The sequence below is a fragment of the Balaenoptera musculus genome, chromosome 16, assembly GCF_009873245.2.
Source record: "Balaenoptera musculus isolate JJ_BM4_2016_0621 chromosome 16, mBalMus1.pri.v3, whole genome shotgun sequence".
Lineage (NCBI taxonomy): Eukaryota > Metazoa > Chordata > Mammalia > Artiodactyla > Balaenopteridae > Balaenoptera > Balaenoptera musculus.
In genome coordinates, this window is record NC_045800.1 from 82871472 (window position 1) to 82898084 (window position 26613).

General features: G+C 45.3%; 1 protein-coding gene across 8 annotated transcripts in view; it reads right to left on the reverse strand.

Moving 5' to 3' along the window:
* Positions 1-26613, reverse strand: part of DISC1 (DISC1 scaffold protein) — a 353386-nt gene that overhangs the window by 239725 nt on the left and 87048 nt on the right. For all 8 annotated transcript variants that reach the window (XR_005016896.1, XR_005016897.1, XR_005016895.1 and 5 more), the window contains exon 4: positions 9902-10049. Coding sequence is in view for 5 of the 8 variants with exons in the window: in XM_036829396.1 (XP_036685291.1) it covers positions 9902-10049 (148 nt within the window). In the remaining 3 variants the exon portion in view is untranslated. The remainder of the gene's footprint in view (positions 1-9901; positions 10050-26613) is intronic.

A 26613-nucleotide genomic window follows, 5' to 3' on the forward strand; every position in this document is an offset into this window, starting at 1 on the left:
TGGTTTCTACGATCTTATCCCACATATAGAGATGACAGCCTTGCAGGAGGGGCACGTGGACATTTACTTGGGTTTATAATAACCACGCCCAATACAACAGGCTTCAGACAGACTTCAGCTGAATTTGAGCAAAGAGGATGACACAGGAGACCTTTATTTGGAAGTTTTATCTATAATCCACTGATTTTAAAACAAATTCCGATGAGTCTTCTGTGACTCCCTTCAACTGGTTTTTCTCCTCTTTTCCTTCCTCCCTTACTTCTCAAGGTGATGACAAGGGATCAGAGGTGGGTCTCCTGGGAGAGACACAGGCCGTGCTAGTCCTCATTTGGCTCGAGCTGTGATTAGGGGTTCAGAAACGTCTCCTGCCATGTTGGTAACACTGATCATTTTTATGCCATCTCATTTTACATCTCTGGTAAAATGTGTCTGTAACAGTTATTTTCTTTTGCCGTGTATCTCCATTCCAGCTTGTGAACTGAGAGCTGATCATCGCTGAATTCCGTGGTGTGATGGTCCCGACACGACAATTAAATGGAAATAAAGAATCACATGTTTCAAAGGGAAGAGAGGAAGAGCTGGTCAGAGGAAAAATGACTCAGTCCAGAGGCATCATGAGCTACACAACATTCATCTGTTCCAATCAGAAAGGAAGTAGGTGAGCAGGAAGTATCTGGACAGGCAAACCAGAGCCCTGCCTTGATAAGCCACGTTGGAAAACCATCGCATATCTTTGTTTTTCAACTCTGTTGTACTTTGTTTACTTGTGTTTTAAGTTATCTATTGGGAAAAGGTCTTTGATAAAGGACACTTTGCATACACACACACACGTGCACACACACAACTGAAGATGTAAATATGACCTGTTTTCATGTACATGGTGGTGAAGGTCCAGTGGGAAAACACATAGGATGTGCAGTCAGAGAAAAGCAAAGTATTAATGAGAAAATTATCAGTCATACGTGCACAGTAGACCAAACCTCTCTCTTAGGAGAAAGGAAAAAATAACTTTCTTTGGACTGGGTGAAAGATACAGCAAGAGTAGATTCCCAATCATTGCTGTGCTAGGATGTTGAGGTGGAATTTTCCAGTTTTTCCAGAATCAGAAGCAAATGCTGAAGGACACAGGCCTAAATGCTCTCCACCCCGAATCGGGAGCAGCGAGAGAGGGGTCCACCCAGGGCTGCACAAGGTGCAAACCACCAGCACCCTCACTCACCACCCTGTTGACCGTGCAGGAAATGGAGTCTTCATGAGAGATGCTTCCCTGCCCAAGCCCCCAGCCCCGCATGGGGGCAAACAGGGAATAACCTCTCCCACCCAAACCAAATGAAGGAAAAGCAAGTCCACTAGACCCCCTCTTCCAGCCAGGGGATGTCCTGCAAGGAAGGCTGACGTCTGGTTCTCCCATATAAACCTCTATCTGCGTCTGGTTCTCTTTGGAGCAAAATCTGAGACAAGGAGCTGAGGTCGGGCTGGTTTTTGGCGAAGTGATTCCCAAGAAACTAGAGTGGGCGGTAAGAAGGAGGAAAAGTCAATGAACGGTGTGTTACTGAGCTGATCACCACAAAGGCAACTGGGGCGCCAACCAACTGGGAAACGTCCTGGGAGAAAATGTGTGGAACACTCCTCGAAGCTGTCCCCCCGGACGTGGGGAGGCTGGAGCATTAACCTGCCCTCAGGGGCATCTCTCACTCCCCTTCCTCACAGGATGCAGGGAAAGCCCCGTGGCAGAGAAGCCTGTCGGGTGCAAAGCTGTCAGTGGGCACGAAAGTGTCCACAGCTGGAGAGGGAATCAGACGGAGGCCAAGGGGTTGGGACGCAGGGCATCAAGTCTCTGCGGCAATCCCCGCCCACACACCAACTCTGTGATGCACCGCTGCCCGTCGAGCAGGGATGAAGGAACGGGAGAGCCACACACCGACTCTGTGATGTACCGCTGCCCGTCGAGCAGGGATGAAGGAACGGGAGAGCCACACACCGACTCTGTGATGTACCGCTGCCTGTCGAGCAGGGATGAAGGAACGGGAGAGCCACACACCGACTCTGTGGTGCACCGCTGCCCGTCGAGCAGGGATGAAGGAACGGGAGAGCCACACACCGACTTTGTGATGTACCGCTGCCCGTCGAGCAGGGATGAAGGAACGGGAGAGCCACATACCGACTTTGTGGTGCACCGCTGCCCGTTGAGCAGGGATGAAGGAACGGGAGAGCCACACACCGACTTTGTGATGTACCGCTGCCCGTCGAGCAGGGATGAAGGAACGGGAGAGCCACACACCGACTTTGTGGTGCACCGCTGCCCGTCGAGCAGGGATGAAGGAACGGGAGAGCCACACACCGACTCTGTGATGTACCGCTGCCCGTCGAGCAGGGATGAAGGAACGGGAGAGCCACACACCGACTCTGTGATGTACCGCTGCCCGTCGAGCAGGGATGAAGGAACGGGAGAGCCACACACCGACTCTGTGATGTACCGCTGCCCGCCGAGCACGGATGAAGGAACGGGAGAGCCACAGCAGGGCAGAGGGCCTGGAACCGGCCGACCCGCACGCCCACCGTTCAGTGTGGCAAAGATACGTGAGCTTCCTGTGAACCAAGTGAACACAACAGAAGGAATCCTCCCAACAAGGGCGCCCCACTGGCCAAGGAGACCCAGAGAAAGAGGCTGGGTGACAGGTGAAAAACGGTGGTTGCCCCCATGGGGTGGAGAGATTGTGTTCACGTCAGGATCAGGGAGGTGCTGCAATGGCCTCTGGGGACCCCGCACCTGAGTCCCACAAGAGAGGGGATGTGTCAGCACGTATTCACGGGGGTATCAGCACCTCTGTTGGCCGGGGGGCAGCGATGGCCCACAAGGAGAGGATTACGAACACTGGACAGGGAAAGATTTGAATCGGACGTACGAATGATGTTTCAAACTAGACTGACTGGACGAGCGCCAGTAACTGAAAATGCCCCAGACATCTGTATTTTCTGCCCAAGATACCATAGAGAAATGGGGAAAATGTGTTCACCAGAGCACAGCAGACCAGAGAACAGACAAACCACGATGCCTTTGTACCCCGCTGAGGAGAGACACCCCAGTGACCCAGTTACATTACAGAGCAGTGCGGTACCAAAGACAGAGAGAGACGGATACCAAACCATTTGAGTACCAGTAATCTGCTTTAGAGGAGCTCAGTTAACCCCTGGGGTGACAGCTAATGCTCCCTGGGCTGCTGGAAGGACCTGGACAAATCGAGTATGATTCAGGATGACACACAGAGAATTAAACAGTGCTTTTTAGAACGATGAATTAAAACAGGGATTATTATGAACAAAATGACAGTGAAAATTAAAAATGAAGTACCTGATCGCACTTGGGTGTTTACATTTCCTCAGATCTTATTCTAAACCAAATTTTCTTAACTTGAGAGCCAAAGGCCCCCTAGAGAGGGAATGAATAAGCTCAGAAGATCTGCATACAAGTGTTTGTATGCCGTTGTCCGTATGTTTGTACATACGTGGTTCTGTGATGGAAGAAATCTATAGCTTTCATTCGATCCTCTAGGAAACCCTTGATCCCAACAAGGCGAAGAGGTACTTATTTGTGTTGTTATTAATCAGTATTGAAAATTTGCCATGTCAATGCAACCTTTTTATTTCTACAGGAAAAGCACCATCATTGGAAAGCATTCTGTTTCTCCCTGGACTCGGAGAGCCCCTGGCCTGGGAGAAACCTTCCCATCCAGGCTCCGGCTGCCTGAGCTCGGGCCAGACACCCCGTCCCCCTGGTGGCCACTGTGAGAACTGCAGTCAAAGCCCCTGGCTCGGGGGGAACCTGCGAGTCCAGATAATCCTGCTGATGACAAACGTCACAGGCTGGATGGGCGGTCGGCACACTGAGAGGCAATTTTTTAAATTATTAATGACTATGTAATTATGTTAACACGCAGTAGCAAAGCGTAAGAGAGGAATTGATTTTGAGTCATTGTTCTCTAATTGTGTTAATAATAGGACAGATGGCTTTGGCACGAGAAAAGCCAAGATAATGCTTAAACAACTGAAGTGTGGAAAAGAGCGATCTAATTCAACCCCCTCCTTTTCTCATGAGGGGAGTGAAGTGTGGAGAAGGTAGGAAACTACGTCAGGTCACATAGAGCTGGGTAGTGCATGAGACAGGACCAAATCCAGGTTTCCTGGAGCTCCAATCGGGGGTTCTTCAAGATACTGTGAGGGCTTCCCTGGTGGTGCAGTGGTTAAGAATCCGCCTGCCAATGCAGGGGACACGGGTTCGAGCCCTGGTCTGGGAAGATCCCACATGCTGCGGAGCAGCTAAGCCCGTGAGCCACAGCTACTGAGCCTGTGCTCTAGAGCCCATGAGCCACAACTACTGAGCCCGCGTGCCACAACTACTAAGCCTGTGCTTTAGAGCCCACGAGCCACAACTACTGAGCCCGCGTGCCACAACTACTAAGCCTGCGCTTTAGAGCCCACGAGCCACAACTACTGAGCCCATGTGCCACAACTACTGAGCCTGCGCTTTAGAGCCCACGAGCGACAACTACTGAGCCCATGCGCCACAACTACTGAAGCCCACACACTCTAGAGCCCGTGCTCCGCAACAAGAGAAGCCACCGCAATGAGAAGCCCGCGCACCGCAAGAAAGAATAGCTCCTGCTCACCGCAACTAGGGAAAGCCCGCATGCGGCAAGGAAGACACAAGGCAGCCAAAAATAAGTAAATGAATTAATTAATGAATGAATAAATTTTTTTTAAAAAAGATACTGTGAACCTCCTCCTTGCTGGGTGTGTCAGAAGCAAGGCTGAACGAGTGTTTTCTCCAGGGCAACTGAGCCACGTTAGAGTGAAGGTTCTTCCTCTCTCCCTCTCTATACGCATGCATCTTGGTGAACCTACATGTAGATACACATATGTATCACATTCATTCATTCAGTGAATATTTACGGAATATTTATCATAGGTCAGCCACTGCTCTAGTGTCTAGGAATAAAAAGATAAATACAATACAGTCTTGTAGAATAGCTAAACAGCAAGGTCCTACTGTATAGCACAGGGAACTGTATTCAGTATCTTATAAAAAGCTATGATGGAAAGAATATTAGGAAGAATATATATATATTCTTGTCTTGTCCTCAAGGAGCTCACAGTCTGTCAGAGTAGACAGATGTTCAAGGAAACAGATTAATTTAAGAGCCAAGGCAGGGGTGAGGTCATTCAAGGTGCTCCAGTAATTCAAGGGGGAGATGCTGTGACTGACACGGGCAAGGCTTCACAAGGATGGGAGCTGAGCTGAGTCGTGAAGAATGAGCAACAGCTAGGTGACAACTTCTACCACTTCAGCGTGTGTCAACTGCAGGGGGCTGGTGACGCCTAGTGAAATTTGGGCTGCTGGAAAGCTAGGCAAGAGCTGCACTGGAAAAGCTTTGAATGTCATGCTAAGCAGCACAGATCTTATCCCAAGAACAATGAGGGCCACCGTGCATGACACGACGTTTCCACCTGAGGCATCACGGACGATGAATGAGAGGGAGTAATTCTGGGGTCAGGAACACCAGCAAGGAGACCAATGCAAGAATCCAGGTTCCAATTATTAAGTCAGAACTGAAGCACTGACATGAGGACAAGCAAGGGGAGTGGGAATGCAGTACAAGACAGCGGAATCCACGGGCCTTGGTCCCCAGTTAAACTGGGGAGTAAGTCCTAAGGGGAAGAGCCGAGGCTGAACCAGAGTTCTTACTTGGGTCACTGGGTAGATGGCGGCATAAGTCACTGAGATTGGGGATACAGGAGAAGGGACTGACTGGGGAGAACAAGAGTAAATTTAATAACTAGACAGTTTTAAAAGATAGTCAATTTAGTAAAGGCAAGAATAAAACAACAGTCAATTTTTAAGGTAAAAAGGTAGTACACTTAGTAAAGCTCAGGGATTTGTTCAAAAGAAAGCCGAGCTGTGGGCTGGAATTTTAGAGAGATACCAGGGGTAGGGATAGAAATTTGAGGGAAATTAGGAACTTTCCTGGAGGTCCAGTGGTTAAGACTCTGCGCTGCCAATGCAGGGGGCCCGGGTTCAATCCCTGGTCGGGGAACTAAGATCCCACATGCTGCACGGCATGGCGAAAATAATTTTTAAAAAAAAGAACAAAAAGAAAAAGAAATTTGAGGGAAATTAGTACATTAGTGGTACCTGAAGCACAGGAGTATCTGAGATCCCCCAGAGAGAGTATGTAAAGTGGGAGGAGAGGATGGAGTAGAACAGAAGACAGAAGAGCATCCATATGAAGGGGTCAGGGAGAGAAGCAGGAGCTCTTCAGAGATGGAAAGGAATGGCCAGCATGGCAGCAAGAGCAGGAAAGAGTGATCTGAGAAGGCCAAGGTGAGAGAGTTTCAGGGATGAATCCGATTGATCAGAAGTTCTAGGCGGTGCCGTGACAATGCACAGAAGAAGCATTTTAAGATGTCTTTTAAATTGAGCAACTAGAAAATCATTACCAACTTTGGCAGCGGCCGAGATAGAAATCAGAGCCCGGTGGGCTCAAAGAGTGAATGGGAACTAAAAACACAGCATCTAGGTAACTCCTGTGAGGAAAGGAGACAGGGTGAACAAGGTACGCCACGGGTTTATATGGGCTTCATAAATGATTAATAATATACTTCTGTGGGGAACATATTCGGTTGAGCGACGTGAACATGCTATCTTTATGGGTCACAGTCAAATATGAGAAAGGGCAGGGGCTGTAACCTGAGTGAGAAAGCAGGACATTGCCTTTATCTTAGTTCACCGTGTTCTATGAGACACTCAGCCGAGACCATCACAAAGCATCGCTCTCCAGCCACATCATGTGTAGCTAAACAGACGATCACTGGAGAGCAGGTGCCAGCTCGGACTCAGAGAGATAGCATGGGAAGCTAGTTCCAAACTGGGACTCAAGCCAGACGCGAGATTTGTGCCCAGGCTCAGTACCCACCCGCTGGGGGCCGGCACAATTCCCTGAAGCCTTCCTGGGCCTCGTTTCCTCATCTCTAAATACAGATAGGGATGTAGATGATGATGATGTAATCTCCATATAGATACATATATCAACATACTAAATCTACAACCCCCTGGAATTGTCTCGAGGATTCAAGGAATTACTTCTTATTCATCAAAAGAAGAATAGATAAGCAAAATGTGGTACATAATACAATGGAACATGATTCAGCCTTCAAAAGGAAGGAAATCCTGACAAATGTCACAACATAGACGAACCTTGGCTCAGTGAAATAAGCCAGTCACAAAAGGACAAATACCATATGATCCCACTTATGTGAGGTACCCAGACTAGTCAAATTCATAGAGACAGAAAGTAGAAATGGTGGTTGCCAGGGGCTGGGAAGGGGGGACAAAGGAGTTAATGGGGTTTTTTTAATTGAAGTATAGTTGATTTACAATGCTGTGGTAGTTTCTGGTATACAGCAAAGTGATTCAGATACATATAAATATATATATATATATATATATATATACTCTTCCTCATATTCTTTCCATCATAGCTTATTACAAGATACTGAATACAGTTCCCTGTGCTATACAGTAGGACCTTGCTGTTTAGCTATTCTATATATAGTAGTGTGTATCTGCTAATCCCAAACTCCTAATTTATCCCTCTCCCCCCTTTTCCCCCTTTGGTAACCATAAATTTGTTTTCTATGTCTGAGTCTGTTTCTGTTTTGGAAATAAGATCAATTGTATGATATTTTAGATTCCACATATAAGTGTTATCATATGGTATTTGTCTTTCTCTGCCTTTGTCTGACTTACTTCACTTAGTATGATAATCTCCAGGTCCATCCATGTTGCTGCAAATGTCATTATTTCATTCTTTTTATGGCTGAGTAGTATTCCATTGTATATATGTACCACATCTTCTTCATCCATTCATCTGTCAATGGACACTTAGGTTGCTTCCATGTCTTGGCTATCGTAACTAGTGCTTCTATGAACATAGCGGCGCATGTATCTTTTCGAATTAGAGTTTTCTCTGGATACTTGCCCAGGAGTGGGATTGCACGATCATACCATTGCTCTATTTTCAGTTTTTTAAGGAACCTCCATACTGTTTTCCATAGTGGCCGCACCAATTTATATTCCCACCGACAATGCAGGAGAGTAGGGAGTTAGTGTTTAATGGGGACAGAGTTTCAGTTTTGGAAGATGACAAAGTTCTGGAGATGGCTGGTGGTGACGGTCGCACAACAATATGAATGTACTTAATGCCGCTGAACTGTACACTTACAAATGGTTGAAATAGTAAATTTTATGTTATGTATATTTTATCACAAAGAAAATTTTTTAAAAATGAGTTACTTCTTAAAGCACTTAGTGGGCTTCCCTGGTGGCGCAGTGGTTGAGAATCTGCCTGCTAATGCAGGGGACACGGGTTCGAGCCCTGGTCTGGGAAGATCCCACATGCCACGGAGCAACTGGACCCGTGAGCCACAACTACTGAGCCTGCACGTCTGGAGCCTGTGCCCCGCAACAAGAGAGGCTGCGATAGTGAGAGGCCCGCGCACCGCGATGAAGAGTGGCCCCCGCTTGCCGCAACTAGGGACAGCCCTCGCACAGAAACGAAGACCCAACACAGCCATAAATAAACAAACAAACAAACAAACAAACAAATAAATAAATAAATAAAAAGGCACTTAGTAACTCTTACGCAAGTAAGAGTGTTACAGAAGGGTTTGTTAAATTAACAGAAACACAATACACTGGCAGATGCTAAAAACGGCCCGAGACTGGGGTGGAGGACCAGAAACACCCCCAAAGATCAAAAGAAAGAATTAAGTAGAACATCAAGTTGGGAAAGGCCTGTGTGAGAAGGAGACAGGAAACAAGGTGATACTTCAATGTCAGATGAAAAAAGAATAGAAATGGGAGGTGAGATTCACCTGTTCTTTAAGAGAATCTTGTAAAAGTTCCCTCAGCCAACATTTATAAGGAAGCACCTATCAGGTACCAGGCACTCTGCTACGTGCTTCTCGCAAAACTGCAACACAGGCACGTGAGAAAATAACCAGCCTCACTGTCAAGACGGGTTCTAGGGAGCTGCCGAGATCAACTGAATGTCAAATGAGGACGAGGCCGGACAGGCCTGTGATTGTCAGAGCCAACTGGAAGTTGGAAGTAAAGTGTAATTGCTGTGGCCGTGTTTACACCCAAGTAGAAGCAGACCTGCGCTCTAATTAGGCTAATCGCATTCATCACTACCCCTTCCCCCTCAAGTCTTTACCCAACGAGAGAGGTCACCAGCAGACAGATGAGAACAGTGGTTCACAGACTTTTCCAACAGGCCAGCACCTGGGACCCTGGCCCCAGACAGCCTGACTTAGCTGGTCTGGGGAAGAAGCTGGACATTTAAAAACTCTCCAGGTGATTCAAACGTGCAGCCAGGACTGAGGGCCACCGAATTAGAAATAGCTTCTGCCCTCCATCTAGCCCCGGTCCTGGGAGACCCTTGGGTAGCCGAAAGAGCAGAAGATGTTCTGGAGGAAGAGTCAGGAGGAGGACGTGTCTTCATCCCTCAGTCAGAGGGGACCATCTGTGGATCTTACGGGATGACAGAAGACCCAGCTGCCCTCGGCAAGAGGAAATCCACCTCCACCTTCTCAGGGGGCGGGCTTCCCGGGGGAGCTTACTAGCACCCAGCCGTGCCTGTGCGTGTCGACGGGCCCTGCTGGCACTTAGCAGAAGGGTCTCCTAGGGCGTGTGACCCACCTGGGTCCCTGCCTCTGGAAGGAGGCCTCACCTGTCCAACCAGCAGAAGGGTGCTTCCCGGGAAAACGCAGCGAAGGGTCTCCCGGGCTCTTGGCCACTCGGGAGCGGGGAGAGGGAAGAGGGCCCCCGGGGGAGAGTACGTACCTCTGGGCTGCCCGGTGCAGGGTGGCCTGGGCCTGTGCCCTCAGGTGGCCCAGGAGGCCACTGAGGGCCGGCTGCTGCGAAGGGAGCTGAAAGTGCAGGCTGCTTCTCTCTTTCTCCAGGGCTTCTAATCTTTGTTGGATCATCTCAGCTGGAAAACAGAAATGATGAGAGGGGAATAAAGAAGCATAAAACTCAAAATAGACAAGCCAGTGTCCCTGGGCTCCACCCCCAGCCCACGGTCACCTCAGTGACATAATACAAAGGTCACCTGTTTCTAGGTCAGCACTTTCATCTCTTGGTTCATGCTTTTAAGAATCTTCCATCTTTTTATTGAAAACACAGCTCCCTTAGCTTTCATTCTTCTAACTATCGGAGGCTACAGTCTATGTACTTATATGATGATCATCATTATGACCATCCCATAGGAGGACACATCATACTAATTATTTTTCAAACCATGATGGCTATTTGGGAGAAAACCTGCTAATTTTTATGAGTCTGTATAACCAGTTGAAAAATATCAGTGCCCAAATGTTGATTTTTGAGAATGTTTCCTTAGAAACTGTCCATCAACAGAGAACCAGTCACAATTACTGAAGTCACAGAAGTGACAGTCAAACTGTCATGCTACAGCTGACCAGAGACCTGCTTCAGCTTGGGTGGAGGGGAAGCAGGCCCAGGTGTCGTGTGCAGCAATCCTGAGTCTCTGGGGACGTCAACTGCAAGACCTCCCCGTCAATTTGCCATATGCCTTGTGACCAGTAGCCAGAAACTTGTTCAGAGAATTTGCCAAGGATTCATTCTAGCAATACCAGAAAGGGTCGTCTACTTCCTGTTCAGGACCAAGTGACAGCTACTGCCGGGGCTCTCAGTCTGCGTCACCTTCTTCAAAGAGACAGCAGAGCTAATTCAGACGCCACACTTACAACACACGGTGGCGTCTGGCCTGACAGGTCTTCTAGGATAACGCTGAAAGGCACCTGACCCGTTCTCTAACACCAAGCTTCATACTTTTAAAATATTTTATTTTATTTTAATTAATTTTTACATTTTTATTAATTTATTGGCTTTATTATTCAGTTATTTCCTTATTTCTTGCTGTATAAAATCAAAATTTCAGTGAAAAGGGAGCAAGTTCTTACCTTATATGCTTTAAAATAACATACTGATGCAGTCCTGATGCAGTGGTAAAGATGTATTAAGATACTATTACATAGGGATTAGGAGAAAACTGAGTTTGCACCTCAACTCTGACATTTCTAGCTGTCTGACCTTCAAGTGACTTAACCTCTCTAAGCTTCAATTTCCTAATCTGCAGAAACAGGCCTAATAATAGTCTGCACGTCATAAGATCTTCTGAGGATTAAATGAGATAATCCACACAAAGCATTTAGCACCATGCCTGGCACCTAGCACGTGTCCAAAAGGATTGGCTATTATTAGTAGTGCCAGCAAGTCCTGGCCTTCAAGTGTCCACAAGAAAGTCAGAAACCCAGGCTGGCCTCCCTCTGCCAGCCACCACATTGTAAACTACACCCTCCCACTGCCAGGTGAAAAGTCCGCAGAGAACACAAGCTGATCCAGCAAAAGCAAACACTGGAAATGGGAAATTGACTGCTAAAAATCACATTCACAATGAATGGCAAAGGAAAATATGAATTATCCCAGGAAACAACTGTGATTAGGCATGTCCTGTGTTGTCATTCATCTGCAGAAGTGTGGATATCATAAGTTATTTCTATTTTATGATTTTAAAAAGTGCACTAGATCATTCCACACCAGTCAGAATGGCCATCATCGAAAAGTCTACAAACAATAAATGCTGGAGAGGGTGTGGAGGAGAAAAGGGAACCCTGCTACACTGCTGGTGGGAATGTAAATTGATACAGCCACTATGGAGAACAGAACGGAGGTTCCTTAAAAAACTAAAAATAGAACTACCATACGACCCAGCAATCCCACTCCTGGGCATATACCCTGAGAAAACCATAATTCGAAAAGATACATGCACCTCAGTGTTCACTGCAGCACTATTTACAACAGCCAAGACATGGAAGCAACCTAAATGTCCATCGACAGAAGAATGGATAAAAGAAGATGTGGTACATATATACAATGGAACATTACTCAGCCATAAAAAAGAATGAAATAATGCCATTTGCAGCAACATGGATGGGCCTAGAGATTATCATACTAAGTGAAGTAAGTCAGAAACAGAAAGACAAATACCCTATGACATCACTTACATGTGGAATCTTTAAAAAAAATGACACAAATGAACTTATTTACAAGACAGAAGCAGACTCAGGGACTTCAGGAAGAAACTTATGGTTACCAAAGTGGAAACGTGGTAGAGAGGATAAATTAGGAGTTTGAGATTAACGTATACACAAAACTATGTATAAAACAGATAATCAACAAGGACCTACTGTAGAGCACAGGGAACTCTACTCAATATTCTGTAATAACCTATATGGGAAAAGAATCTGAAAAAGAATAGATATGTAAATACATATAACTGAATCACTTTGCTGTATACCTGAAACTAACACAACATTGTAAATCAACTATAATATAAAATAAAATTTTTAAAAAAAGAAAAAGTGCACTAGGATGGTCATCACCAACTTTACAGCTTATCATTGTCTCTAATTTCTACCTTATCACCCACTCCAGCCTCCCAAATGGCTATCACTACTGGGGGCTCCACTTCACATGCCAGCATCATCTTGGGTTGGCACTGGGGTACATTCTACTGGTTCCCCCAAATTCCACCCCTACTGGAATATAGCCAATATTTATATGAGATATTTCATATAAATATTGGCTATATTTATAAATGGAACATACCCTTTAAAAATTGTGAATCATTATATTGTACACCTATAACTTATACAATATTGTACAGCAACTATACTTGAATTTTTTTTAAAAAGAGGGAAAAAAATGCCAGCAGTCACTTAAGGTGAAAGTTGATGTTTAACAGTAAGATGACAAATGTTATTTTCTTTCTTGGCATGGTTCATTTGATTTTGAGCCTGATGACCCATCATCTGAATTATCTTGAATATCATCATCATTTGTCCTTCTAATAATAAATTCATTTTAGACCAGTGGGGAAAAATTACACACTTATTCACTAATTAGATACTCCAGGCAGAGGGAGCTCCCAGCCAGGGCAAAGGCCCTGAGGTGACGAACAGAGGAAAGAGGGAGTAGCAGGAGATGAGGAGAGAGAGGCTATGTGGTGGGCTTCATCATCAGGCCCATAGACCACTGTAAGGACCTTGGCATTTACTTTGGGGGAGTCGGGAGCCACTGGAGGGTTTGAGCAGTGTGGTGACGTGATCCACTCACATTTAGCAGGAAACCCGGATGCTCTGTTGGGAAGAGACCACAAAGGGCAGAAGCCTGGAGCCCGGTCACAAGGTTCTTGCAGTTCCCTAACCAGACCTGATAGTGGCCCACTTAGAGGTGAAAGTGGGGTGATGCGCAGATTCCGGATGTCCTTCCACAGATGGGACACAGGGGACGAGAGAAGACGAAGTCAAGAGTGACTCCAGTGTGTTTGCCCTGAGCAGCCAGAAGGATGAAGTCACCATGAGCTGGGGGCGGGTGGGGAGATCTGCTGTTCCCTCCCACCAAAACATCCTTCCCCCACCAGCCCAGGCAAGTCCTACTCACCCTCAGGGTCTCAGCATCCCTCCACGGGGCACCTTCCGGGTCCCACCCCACCCTCCAGGCAGGCTCCCCAAGACACCTAGACTCCTCGCACGAGGTACCTCACCTTGTCTCCACTAGTTCAAGGCCTCCTGTGTCCATGAGTGAAGAACTGTCACCGTGCTTGTCACATCTTGTGACCTGCACCAGGGACACCACCTGGCTCGGAGGGGCTGTGCACAAAAACATGTCCAACTAAACTCAAGTGTAGATGCCCTCACAGTGTCTATTGTTTTGTGCATTTTCACAAGTCACTTTCCATTCTTTTCATTAGCAGCTGGATGAATAAAAAAACATAATACTCGGGGCTTCCCTGGTGGTGCAGTGGTTGAGAATCCGCCTGCCAATGCAGGGGACACGGGTTCGAGCCCTGGTCTGGGAAGATCCCACATGCCGCGGAGCAACTGGGCCCGTGAGCCACAACTACTGAGCCTGCGTGTCTGGAGCCTGTGCTCCGCAACAAGAGAGGCCGCGACAGTGAGAGGCCCGCGCACCGCGATGAAGAGTGGCCCCCGCTTGCCGCAACTAGAGAAAGCCCTCGCACAGAAACGAAGACCCAACACTGCCATAAATATATAAATAAATAAATAAATTTAAAAAAAAAAAAAAAAAAAAAAAAAAAAAAAACATAATACTCATCAAATCAAAAATCCACTGCCTACCTCGCAATATTTCACTGCTCCTTCCAAAGGTGCCATCTGGGCCCATCATCTGGGCCTGCAGCTGTGCATTCTCTGACTTGGCTCTTTCCCATGTTTCCAGGTCCTGGTGATCCTCCCTGTAGTTCCCCCACACTCACACCTTCTCCATTTGCTCTGCGTCCAGTCCAGCCCACTTCTGTGGCTGAGTTATTTCCCACCTGGGACCTCACACCCTGAGCCCCTCATCATCTCTGCACATCATCCACAGGGCACCACCTCCAGACACGCGGGTGTGAGCAGCTCACGAGCAAGTGAATGGACACAGGAATGCAGAGACTGTCACACGTTATCCCGAGGTGTTCTCAGAATCCCGGAGGAATTGCCTGGCCTCCAGGACGGAAGCCCAACGTCTGTGCCTGGCGTTCAGGACCAAAACTCAACGTCTCTGCCTGGCATTCAGCACCACAAGCATGCTTGCCCAGCCTGGCTCTCTTCTGCCCCAGAGTGATGCAGTGATGAAATGAGGTTGGAAAGAACATGGAATCACAATGCTAAGAATCAGGGCATCAAACTTGTATGACCATTCTGGAAAACAGTTTGGCAGTATCTACTAATATACACTAAATATATCCTGTGATCCTGTAATTCCACTCCTAGGAATATATCCAAAAGACATCCACCAAACAAGACATGTGATAACAGTCAAAACTTTATTTACAACAGCTTGAAACTCAAAATAACTCAAATGTCTTATTAAAAGGACCACAGAAAAATAAACTACAGTATTGTTATACGATGGAAAACTACATAGCAGTAAAAAATGGAAGGACTACTGCTACATACAACAATTTGGATGACTCTCATACACACGCTGCACGATTCCATTTACATAAAGTTCAACAACAGGCAGAAAACCAAACTATGGTGAGGTCAGAATAATGTTTATCATGGGCATGGGAGGTAAAGGTATTGTCTGGGAAATGGAAATGAGGGAGTCTCACTGGGTGTTGGAAATATGCTACATCCTGATCTGGGCGGTGGTTACATAGTGCGTACATACATAAAAATTCATGGAGATAAAGCAGAAACTAACACACCATTGTAAAGCAATTATACTTCAATAAAGATGTTTAAAAAAAATTCATGGAGATTTACACTGTACAATAAAGATTTATGCACCTTATTACATGTTTTACCTCAATAAAGACAGTTTTAGTGCATAAAAAAAAATCAGGGCACCTGAATTCTATCATTGGCTTTGACACCGATGGAGTAGGTAGTATCTGACAGATCACTTCCCCCATTTAAGTCTCAGAGCTTCATCCATTCAATGGGAATAACAACTTCACAAGGGGTTTAATGAAATCATGATTGTCATTAAACAGCAAAGAGATGTACTGGCGATGTCTGAGCTTTGGCTACTATAACAGAGCATCACAGACTGGGCAGCTCAACCACAAACACTGATTTCTCACAGTTCTGAGGCTAGAAGTCTGAGATCAGGGTGGCCACGTCAGGTTCTGGCGAGGGCCCTTTCCTGGGTTGCAGATGGCAGACTTCTCACTGTGTCCTCACATGGCAGAAAGAGAGCAAGCTGGCCTCTTCTTACAAGGGCACTAATCCCATTCATGAGGGCTCCATCCTCATGACCTGATCACCCCAAGGGCCCAACCTCCTAATACCATCACTTTGGGATTGGGGTTTCAACATATGAGTTTGGAGGACACAAACGTTCAGTCCACTGTATGCTTCAAAGGGGAAGGGGGAAGCTTCAACTAGAGTGGCCCCTTTTATCCATCAATATAGATGGTGTGGGAAAATGGTTCTTCTGAAGAGGGAGGAGTGTTTGAAAATGATTGAAAATACTGTAGTAGTTTTCACTTTCTAAATGCTATGCTTATTTGTTATTTCATGTGCTCATTCAATTAACAAATATTCTGGTAAATCAACATTGTTAGGCTATAGGGTTGCAAAGATGAACAAGACATAGTCCTGGACTCAGTAACCTGGGACAAGGCTCAAAATTACAAACAGGCCTTGTCTTGTCTTCCTGTGCCGAGGTGTTGGGAGCGAGCTGCCCCATTGGTAGAGGGGGGATGTGAAGGAGCACACAGGTATGCCCGCCAGCACCTAGGATGCCGGGGGCAAGGGCCCCAGCAAGCCACAAAGAGGCCTGTGGTGGCCGATGTGGTAATGTGCCCACCAGTGCCTGAGGATGGAGCACACTGAGGGCGAGAGGCAGTGGGTAGAGGGGACAGCCAGGTGGGTGGGAGACAGGTCACACCGAGACATAAATAAATTGATGGAACAAGTAAGCAAATACACGGAGGATAAAGAGAGCCAGGTTTTTGAGTCCTGGAGGATATACTTGCAATTATGGAAAGGGGTTAGGACAGAAAGAACTTAGGAGTGTTGTATTTGAATTAGAAGAACTGCTATGAACTGCTAGTTTCTAATACAGATACTCACAGACAGATATGGAAATAGTTATAGATGTATGTGCGTGTGTTTACATATATTTTCTATCTTTATCCACTGAGGAAGCCTAGACGCAACGATAACCCAGCAGCAGTGACCACAGGGATCCTGATTTCTAAACCATGAAAGGAATCGGAGTCCCTTGGAGGAATGGCTGATTCTAGGCCTGAGGCAGGGCCAGTTCAAGATGAGTCTGGAATACCTTGTTGTACAAAAAAGTGAGGACAAGCTAAAGACTGATGGGGACATGTCACGTGAACAGAAGAGCCACTTTGAAGGGGTTCCCATAGGCCAAATCTGGGATAATTCAAGAATGAAATAGATAATGCTATTAATGAAGTACAACCCATCGAATAGAATAGGAACCCAATGCATCCATGCCAACAGATTGCCAACTGCTAAAAAGGAATGGAGTTTTGGTGAGGTGCAGGGTAGCAGTGTAATCTTAGCATCTAATCAGTTTCCAGAGGACAAATGGTAACCTCGTGCTGAGAAGCCTGGAAGCCACAAGCGTAACCAGATGGTCAAGGTTAACATCAGCAGCAGTGGGACAGGTCTACCAAGTGTGACACCTGATAAGATGCACCAAGAAGTACACAGTATCATTTCCATCACGTCCCTGTCAGGGCTGCACGACCTGAATCCAGTCACGAGGAAACATCAGTGGACCCAGGTTGAAGGTCGCCCGACAAAATGTGAGGTCTGCACGCCTCGAAACTTTCAAGGACATAAGGACTGAGTACTGAAGGATGGTTCTAAATAGGAGGAGACTAAAGGAACATGACAACCACATGCAATGTGTCTTCCTGACCCAGGAGGGAGAAAAGCACAACATTGGGATCGCCGGTGACGTGTGAATGGGGTCTGAGGGCCGGATGGCAGTAGTGGGTCAGTGCTGATTCCTCAGCTGGGAGGGTTGCAGGGGAGGGGGGGTGTGAGGGTCTTCGTTTGGGGAAATACATCGTGGGGTATGTAGAGCTGATGGGGAATCAAGTCCGAAGCTCACTTTCCAGCAGTCAGAAAGACTAGCGATACGTGCATCCAGCTGCAGAACCAGAGTGAGGGAGATATGCGAGTTCTTTGTACTGTACTTTCAGCTTTTCTGTAAGTGGAAAATTATTTCAAAATAAATTCTTTCTAAAAATTATAAATAGCTAACTACAGCACAACTAAATGCTGTATTTGTGAATTCATGTCATTTGTGTGAATCCTGCTGTCTCTCTATGAAAACCTCTCCCATCATGCTCTCTATTTGGCCAGTGGTTTGAGGAAACATAACTTCACTGTCTCTGGCTTTTCTTTCTTGTAAACGTCTGCAAGATTTCTGCAGACACTGGTCATCTGATTTCAGTTTGTAGCTCGAGATCGAAAGCCAGAATTGTAGAGAATGCAGGTGCTGAATAAATGTGGTTGACTAACCATCTGACTGATAGAACACCAACAATTCAGAATTTGGGTCACATTTGTAAACAACGCTGAAGAGTAAAAACAAAGTTAACCGTGAAAGACATTACCAAGCTCTAAGCAAAATGATGCATTGAATAATATGTTCTTAATGATACTGTAAATTTACTTCATGATTCTAACACACTTTATTTGTAGGACCTCAGCAAAGAAAATGCTAACCAACCTCTCATTCCATTTTGGAATCAAGCAAATGCATTTTTTGATGCTGCTACAGCATACTTATTAATGTTTAATTTAGGGGCAGTGCTCATCTGTTATTCACTGGCACCTCAGTCCTAAGTGCCTGTTACTTGGGCGACAACATAGAAACAGAATGAAAGAAAAGCACTTTCTACATCTATGAATAAATAAGCAAATAGGCATTTACAGAGCAGCAAGAAATCTTCACACATAAAGACATCCTGCTAAACAGATTCAATTCCTACTGCTTTGTTCTGTCTGTGGGATGACAGAATACATGGTGTAAACCATTTTCTTGGCTGTGCAGCCATTCTACATTCTAAGGAGGCCCTTTAAAGTTAAGAAGCAATCAATGTCTTCCTAAGTCATCTTCCCTTGGTTTGTACATAAGAAATGCTATTCATTGAGAGCAGAATATTGTAACAATTCCACATGACCTTACACATCGTGTGAGATGGCCAGTTTACAAAGAACAAGACTGTGATAAAAGGGCTTCCCTGGTGGCGTAGTGGTTAAGAATCCGCCTGCCAACGCAGGGGACACGGGTTCTATCCCTGGTCTGGGAAGATCCCACACGCCGTGGAGCAACTAAGCCCGTGCGCCACAACTACTGAAGCCCGCACACCTAGAGCCTGTGCTTCGCAACAAGAAAAGCCACCGCAATGAGAAGCCCTCGCACTGCAACAAAGAGTAGCCCCCAGTTGACACAACTGGAGAAAAGCCCACACACAGCAACGGAGACCTAACGCAGCCAAAGATAAAATAAATAAATTTAATAGGAAGAAAAAGACTGTGATAAAATGTATTTCAGACTAACCCAAGCCAGCCTCTGACATTTCAGTGTGTTGGAATTTGTTGGACTCATTATCATAAAAATCAGCCACTATTGGGGCACTAAAGCCTTCAGGCATAATAATCATTTTTGAGCATCTATTACATGCCCAGCACCATATATACAGTATTTCTGAGCTTCACAGAAACTTGTAGAGCAGGAATACAAATGCAGAACCTAAAATGCAGAGAATTTAAGTAATGGGCCCAAGGCCTCAGAATGAGTAAGCAGCAAAAGTCAGAATCTGAACCTTGACTCTTCTGGTGCCAAACCCTGGGGTTTTTCTATTATACTCCCCATGAGCCACCCCTGAAGCCATGCCTGCTCCTATAGTTTCCCCATCACACCGGGATGCTGTCTGTCTATTCATTTGTCTGGCTCCCTGGAGACTGGTATCCACTGGGCAGGGCTGAGCCTTAGTCATCTCTGCCAATATCCATTTCAGCGCTAGGCACACAATAGGTACGGGGTAAAGGCTGTATAAATAAATGAATGTCTACATTTGTATGAAGAGCACTGTAGACACAGAAAAATAACAACCATTCTACCTTGCCATCTATCAATCATGTTATCCTCACAATGACCTCGTGAGGGAAACACGGTTGTTCCTACTTTGCAGATTGAAACACTGAGGCTCACGGAAAGTTTAAGAGATTTTTCTGGGTTAGTCGCAACGCTATGTGGATTCAGAGATAAAGCCAAGGTCTCTCTGACTCCAAAACCTGTGTGCTTCACACTGTGTTCTACAGGGACGATCACATCCTACAGTGTAGACCATAACCTGAAATACACACCCAGATGCGTTATGCAAATGCAAACTATCAACTCTTCTTTCACCTGACCCACCTTTCTCACAGAAAGCAGTCAGAAGCCAAAACAAACAAACAAACAAACTGGCAATAGTGAAAACAGCCTCAGATCCAATTCTAGGGGAATGGTTAAATAAACTATGGTATAGCCACTCATATGGAATGGTATGTAGCAAGTCAAAAAACAATTAGAAAAGCTGTGAGGGAATATTTTAATATTACAAGAGAAAACCAGGATACAAAATTATATGCACATAGGATCTGTATTGTAAGATATAAATATGGTTTTTTAAAAACCTGGGAGGAACTAAGAGTTTTGGCAATCAATCGTGCGATTGTAGGTGATTTTTTTTCTCAATTTCACTGCTTATCAAATCAGCTGTAAAATCTTGAGCTGTTCAGTATTTAGAAAAGCATTCTGTTTTTTTAAAGTCTACTGGTTACTTATACTTCTCTTTGATTTCTGCATTAAAAACGGAGATTTGATTTCCTCAAATTCTTAATGCTAAACTACTTAGGGTAAGCTTGGTCTGCCTGGGTCACAGAGCTTTTCAGTGTATCCCAAAGAGGATTGCCAGAAATGTTATATTTTAAGCTCACCGATGTGTGGAAAGAAGACTAAGAAATCACTTTGGTTGTGGTATAAAAGGAAAAACAAACATTTGGGGGAGATACAAAAATTTCAGGAGACAAGCAATAATTTAACCGTGATACTTGCCCACTCAGCACTTAGCCTGTCACCTTGTTCTTAGTACGTATGTGTTGATTCACTCTGAAGTATTTCCATAGAATATTGGGTTTGAAGCATCTGTTCTTCCTCAGTAAGACTCTACCAGGCAAAATGAATTGTGAGTGATCAAAATAACAAAAGTAGTGAAACTTCCAGGTTCTTCCCCAGGTCTTAGGTGTGTCATAAGACTAACAAGCACTGTGTGTGAGTGTGTGTGTGTGTGTGAGTGTGTGAAGGGTGTGCACACAAATGCTGTCAATTGGCTTGCTTCAAGTAGCAGTATTCAGACACATCAGAAAACATACAGAATTCCTCAGGATCATGAGCTTGTCAAAGGAAGGCATGGTTATGGGTCCCTCCAAAATACTCTTTGCCTCAACTCTTAAAACTAAATTCATAAGAAAATGTTTTTTTCACCAAACGTCAATCACCAAATGTCCTAGGGAAGTAACTGACCAACTGAATTTTGGTCACTTTTTATAAAAGCCTCAGATTTTCCGAACTATAAAAATCGTCTCTAAAGTATGTTTTCACAGATGCGGTGGAAAACTGGATCACTGCATCTGTGTGCTCTGTGTTCATCGTTCAGAATCTGCAGAGGCTGAATTTCCACTGGCAGCTCAGTTGTCCGTGTATTTCTAAGAGCCACGGAAGGGGCCCCCCAGCAGTCCAACCACTTCCGATACCACTGTTACCACCACTTCCACTCCCACCATCACCACCAGCCCTGCCGCCACTGCCTCACCCTACTGAATATATTAGGAAGAGAGACCCATCCAGCTCTCCAGCTGTTTACTGGGAGACATGAGTTGAAAGCACTTACAAGATGGAGGAACACTCATTTCCAAATAGCTGCAAAGTAGAGAACCCAAAAGAAAGGACAAGACAGGAAAAGCCACGTAGCAGCACAATGAAAAGAGTTCAAAAGAACACACCCCAGGGCTTCCCTGGTGGCACAATGGTTGAGAATCTGCCTGCCAATGCAGAGGACACGGGTTCAAGCCCTGGTCTGGGAAGATCCCACATGCCGCGGAGCAACTAGGCCCGTGAGCCACAACTACTGAGCCTGCGCATCTGGAGCCTGTGCTCCGCAACAAGAGAGGCCGCGATAGTGAGAGGGCCGCGCACCGCGATGAAGAGTGGCCCCCGCTTGCCGCAACTAGAGAAAGCCCTTACACAGAAATGAAGACCCAACACAGCCAAAAAATTAAAAAACATAAAAATAAATAAATAAATTTAAAAAACAAACAAACAAAAAAAGAATCCACCTGCCAGTGCAAGGGACACCGGTTCGAGCCCTGGTCCGGGAAGATCCCACGTGCTGCGGAGCAACTAAGCCCGTGTGCCACAACTACTGAGCCTGCGCTCTAGAGCCCACGAGCCACAACCACTGGGCCCACGTGCCACAACTACTGAAGCCCGCGCACCTAAAGCCTGTGCTCTGCAACAAGAGAAGCCACGGCAATGAGAAGCCCATGCACCGCAACTAGAGAAAGCCCGCGCGCGGCAACGGAGACCCAACGCAGCCAAAAATAAAATAATTAATTAATTAATTTTAAAAAAACACACACCCCAAAATATTAACAGTGGCTATCTCAAATAAAGGTGATTTTTTTATTTATATTTCTGAACTTTCCAGATGATTTTACAATGATCATGTATTGCTTAAAATTCCACTTTTATATAAAATCATCTAAACACCCCAGTTAAAAGGTAGAGATAGTCAGATTGGGTAGAAAGCCAAGATTCAGTTATATGCTGCCTTAAAGAAACCAGTCCAGCTTTGTTTGGATTAGCATTAGGATGATATATCTCTTTCCATGGTATTACTTTAAACTTTTTTATGTTTTTACATTTAAAATGTGTTCCTTAACAACGACCTATGGTATATTACAGGGAACTATACTCAATATTTTGTAATAACCTATAAGGGAAAAGAATCTGGAAAAGAATATTTTATATATATGTGTGTGTATATATATATACACACACACACACACACACACACACACATATATAACTGAATCACTTTGCTGTGCACCTGAAACTAACACAACATTGTAAACCAACTGTACTTCAATTAATTATTAATTAACTAATAAAAGTGAATTTTGATAGATTAAAAAATTCCATTTTTAGAAATAAAAGGCAATTATCAGCTGGTTCATTCGGGCAACAGCAAGCAGGGTTCCTACCTGGAGTCAACTAGCAAGAATTATGAAGTAAACACAGCCGGGTGTGATTTTTTTTTTTCAGCCATTTAAAAATGTGTAAACTGTGAAAGAGAAACCCTTGTTTAAAATGTAATGGCAGGGGCTTCCCTGGTGGCGCAGTGGTTGAGAGTCTGCCTGCCAGTGCAGGGGACACGGGTTCGAGCCCTGGTCCGGGAAAATCCCACATGCCGCGCAGTAACTAGGCCCGTGAGCCACAACTACTGAGCCTGCGCGTCTGGAGCTTGTGCTCTGCAACAAGAGAGGCTGCGATATTGAGAGGCCCGCGCACCGCGATGAAGAGTGGTCCCCACTCGCCACAATTAGAGAAAAGCCCTCGCACAGAAATGAAGACCCAACACGGCCAAAAATAAATAAATAAATTAATTTTTAAAAAAATGTAATGGCAGATCCTCCTACGTGAAACAAATTTTATGCCATGTTCTTCATTTTAATTGAATTTAGATATATGATCAGTCATTACCAAAATGGTTCAATCACTTCGGCAATTACTAACTCACTCAGCAATCTAGGTCCACGGCTGATAAATGGAACACCTCTGTGTACTGAATATTGAAGTTTATTGGGATGAAAAGAGCAACGCTTTATGGCAGACTGACCACACCAACAAGGCTGTGGGACACTTCTGGAAAGCAACAGCGCAACTTAAGGATTCGGCCATTGATTCTTGGGCCTCCTATAGAATGACACTATTGCAAATCCAAGTGGCCACTTTGGAGCCTCTCCTTCATGGGCTCCTTTATCTTTCTCCACCTCTGTTAAAGGGTTTGGGACCATTTAATAGTTGACATGCCTCTCAGTCCTCCGAACCTTCTGTTGGCACCGAGGCTATTTTTAGAAATCATACAAAGGAAAAGAGTTCAAATGCCTGTTCATTCTCTCTCTCCATTGGTTTGGGTTACGTTCCATTTTCACTATCAAACTGGACACGGCATTCAATTAGTTCCTATGAACAGATTTCTCATGAGCAATTTGCTCTGCTGGTGTTTTCAGACAAAATTAGCTGGACACATCTGCTCGTCACCACTCAAAAACCACAGGCTCCCTCACCCTTTTAATAGTAATCGCTGCAACCTGTAATCTTTTCAGACTTAATTGTTCTTTTGTAGAACATCTTTGAACATATTCAGCTCTAATGGAATTCGGGATATTAGCAGTGCACTGTTGAGCAACCGCTGTCATTATTTTAAAAATATAATGCAAATCACATTGACGTGTCTGTCCCTTTCGACAGTGGACAAATGGAACACACCAGTGTGATAGTGCCAAGAGGATTCTACTAAATTGATCTCTGGCTAATGACATGGCAATGTGAACAGCTTAAATTCTCTGAGCGGCATAAAGGGATCGAGGTAAAATGGCATATTGCAACAAATAAAACCGTGACCTTCAATTCAAAGGCGATGTTCATGGAGAGGAATCACAACACAGCAGCCAGTGATCAGAATTACCAACAAAGAGCGACCATTTCAGCGTGCTGTGAACCTGCTAACGTACCGGTTTCAAGCAATGCCTCTGTAAAGAGTAAGGAGAAGCTATAGGATGTAAAAGGCCCTCTAGTTTTAGAAGCATCTTCCTGGAGTCCTTAGGCACCTTGCAGATCTTAGAAATAAAACTGGAGTTGGTAGGAACATTCTCCCAGAGCAGGAAGGTGATAGTAACAAGAAAGCAGATACAAGAAACACCTTGAATCCTTTGTGGAACGAACTAAATTCCCCACATGGTCCCATGTGGCAGCCAGTCACGGTGCCCGGCCATTAGGCCCTTCAGTACTTAAGTATAACTCCAAGGGCAGAGCTTCCAAACCCCTGAGCTACAAAAATAAGAGTGGCTGGCGGATCAGGGACCCTTACTTGATGAAGAAGTCCAACTCCTGGACCCAGAAGGGGGCTCCCGGCAGGTGCGGACCCGGAGCAGGAGGACCGAGCTCCTGAAGGCGGAAGATGATGTCGCTTTGTTGATGGTTGTCTCCCGCCACCTAACACAGTCAATATTTACGGACTTAGTCAATATTTATGGAGTGAGTGGGGAAGGCTATGTGCACACTCTCAGAACAAACCCTGGCTTTAAACTCCTGAAAACTAGAATCTTAAAGATAAACGTCACAGATTGTATGTTACCCTAAAGATAATATCTAATGATGTATAAAATGATCAGGTAAACAGTTTAAAGGGGAGTGGTGTGATTCCTCTCTCTGTGTATAAGATCCTCTAGTATGAGAAGAAAATCAAAAATGTTTAATGATTTCTTTGCTTAAGGATCAGAAGCCCCAGATTTTAGTCCCAGATCCACTGGGCCCAACTTTGTAATCTTGGGATTATTTAATTTCTCTAAGACTCAGTTCCTCATCTGAGGATATCTGAAGAATCACATTAATTAACTTGTGCCACCGGCTTACTGTGAAATGGCAAGGAAAGAACACCTGTGAATGGTTTTGAAAAATACAAGTGGCAGAGTTGTTACAAAAAGTAAAAATGATTCAAAGAACTGCTGTGATGGCCCAACTTGTTGATTCAGATTTACTTCAACTCAAACGACATCGCTTTAAAATGCAGCATACATTCCGTGTGGCCCAGAACCTGGAGGGCTGTCAGCTATGGAGGAGTTTATGCCAGGTCTCGCTGTGTGTATCCTTTAGCATAACGTAAACTGTACATCAGCTTCCTGGCTCCCTGCCCATCCTCCGTTCACACACGTAGGCAGCACAAGTTTTAGCTTCTAGGGTACCAATGCTTCTGAGCCATCCAGAAGTCAGGAAGCCCTTGGAGAAACATCATGACACACTGATAGACTAGGCATTCACAGAAATATCTATAGGTATGCCAGATAAAATTACAGCGAGGGGCACTGGGGTCCAGGAAGTAGAGAGAGAAAGAAAAAAAAACAAAAAAAACACAACTGTAGGACTAGGCATGACAAAGACTTTCTGAGTTTTCCACTGCTAATCTTTTGCTACATGTTCATGAATTTTATTATCTTGCAGCCCCCAGCAAACAAGTGGTATCAGGCACTGATGCACTGGTTTTTTAAGAAAAAATGATATTACTCACGACCAAGTACTGACTGCATTAATACGTCAACTCTACTCCTAGGTAGATTCTATTAAGCACGCAAGTCCTCTCTGAATTAGCGATCCTGAATTGTTGCACACCAGATTCCTGCAGGGAGGGTAAAATCTCACAGTTGACCCTTACCTATCAAAGCCTAAGGAGGAACGTGTGTATCTCCAGAAGGATCGTGCAGTGCATCCATGTCTCTTCTCTTGGACTCTAAAACCACCTCCTGAAGTAGGACAGAGCAGCAAAGCCACACGACTTGGGACCACATGGTGCTGGCCACCTCAGAATTGATTTTGCCTAAATGCATTCCGGGGTGATACTATCCACCCGTAAGAACTGGTCCCTGAGAAGTCGACTGCTTCAGGGATATTGTCTTTGACGTCACGGGGAGGAAATGCATCTCCCCTGCTCCTTAGGCATCGACGGGGAGGGCTTTCCCTACCTGCCACCAACCCCACCTGCCCAGGGAGATGGAGCGGGTTTCCTGGTTGGTGAGTCTGAGAGAGCAGGACTGAGCAGGCAAAGCTCAGACCCTTCCAACCTCCCCCCTTGTTGGAGGCCAGAT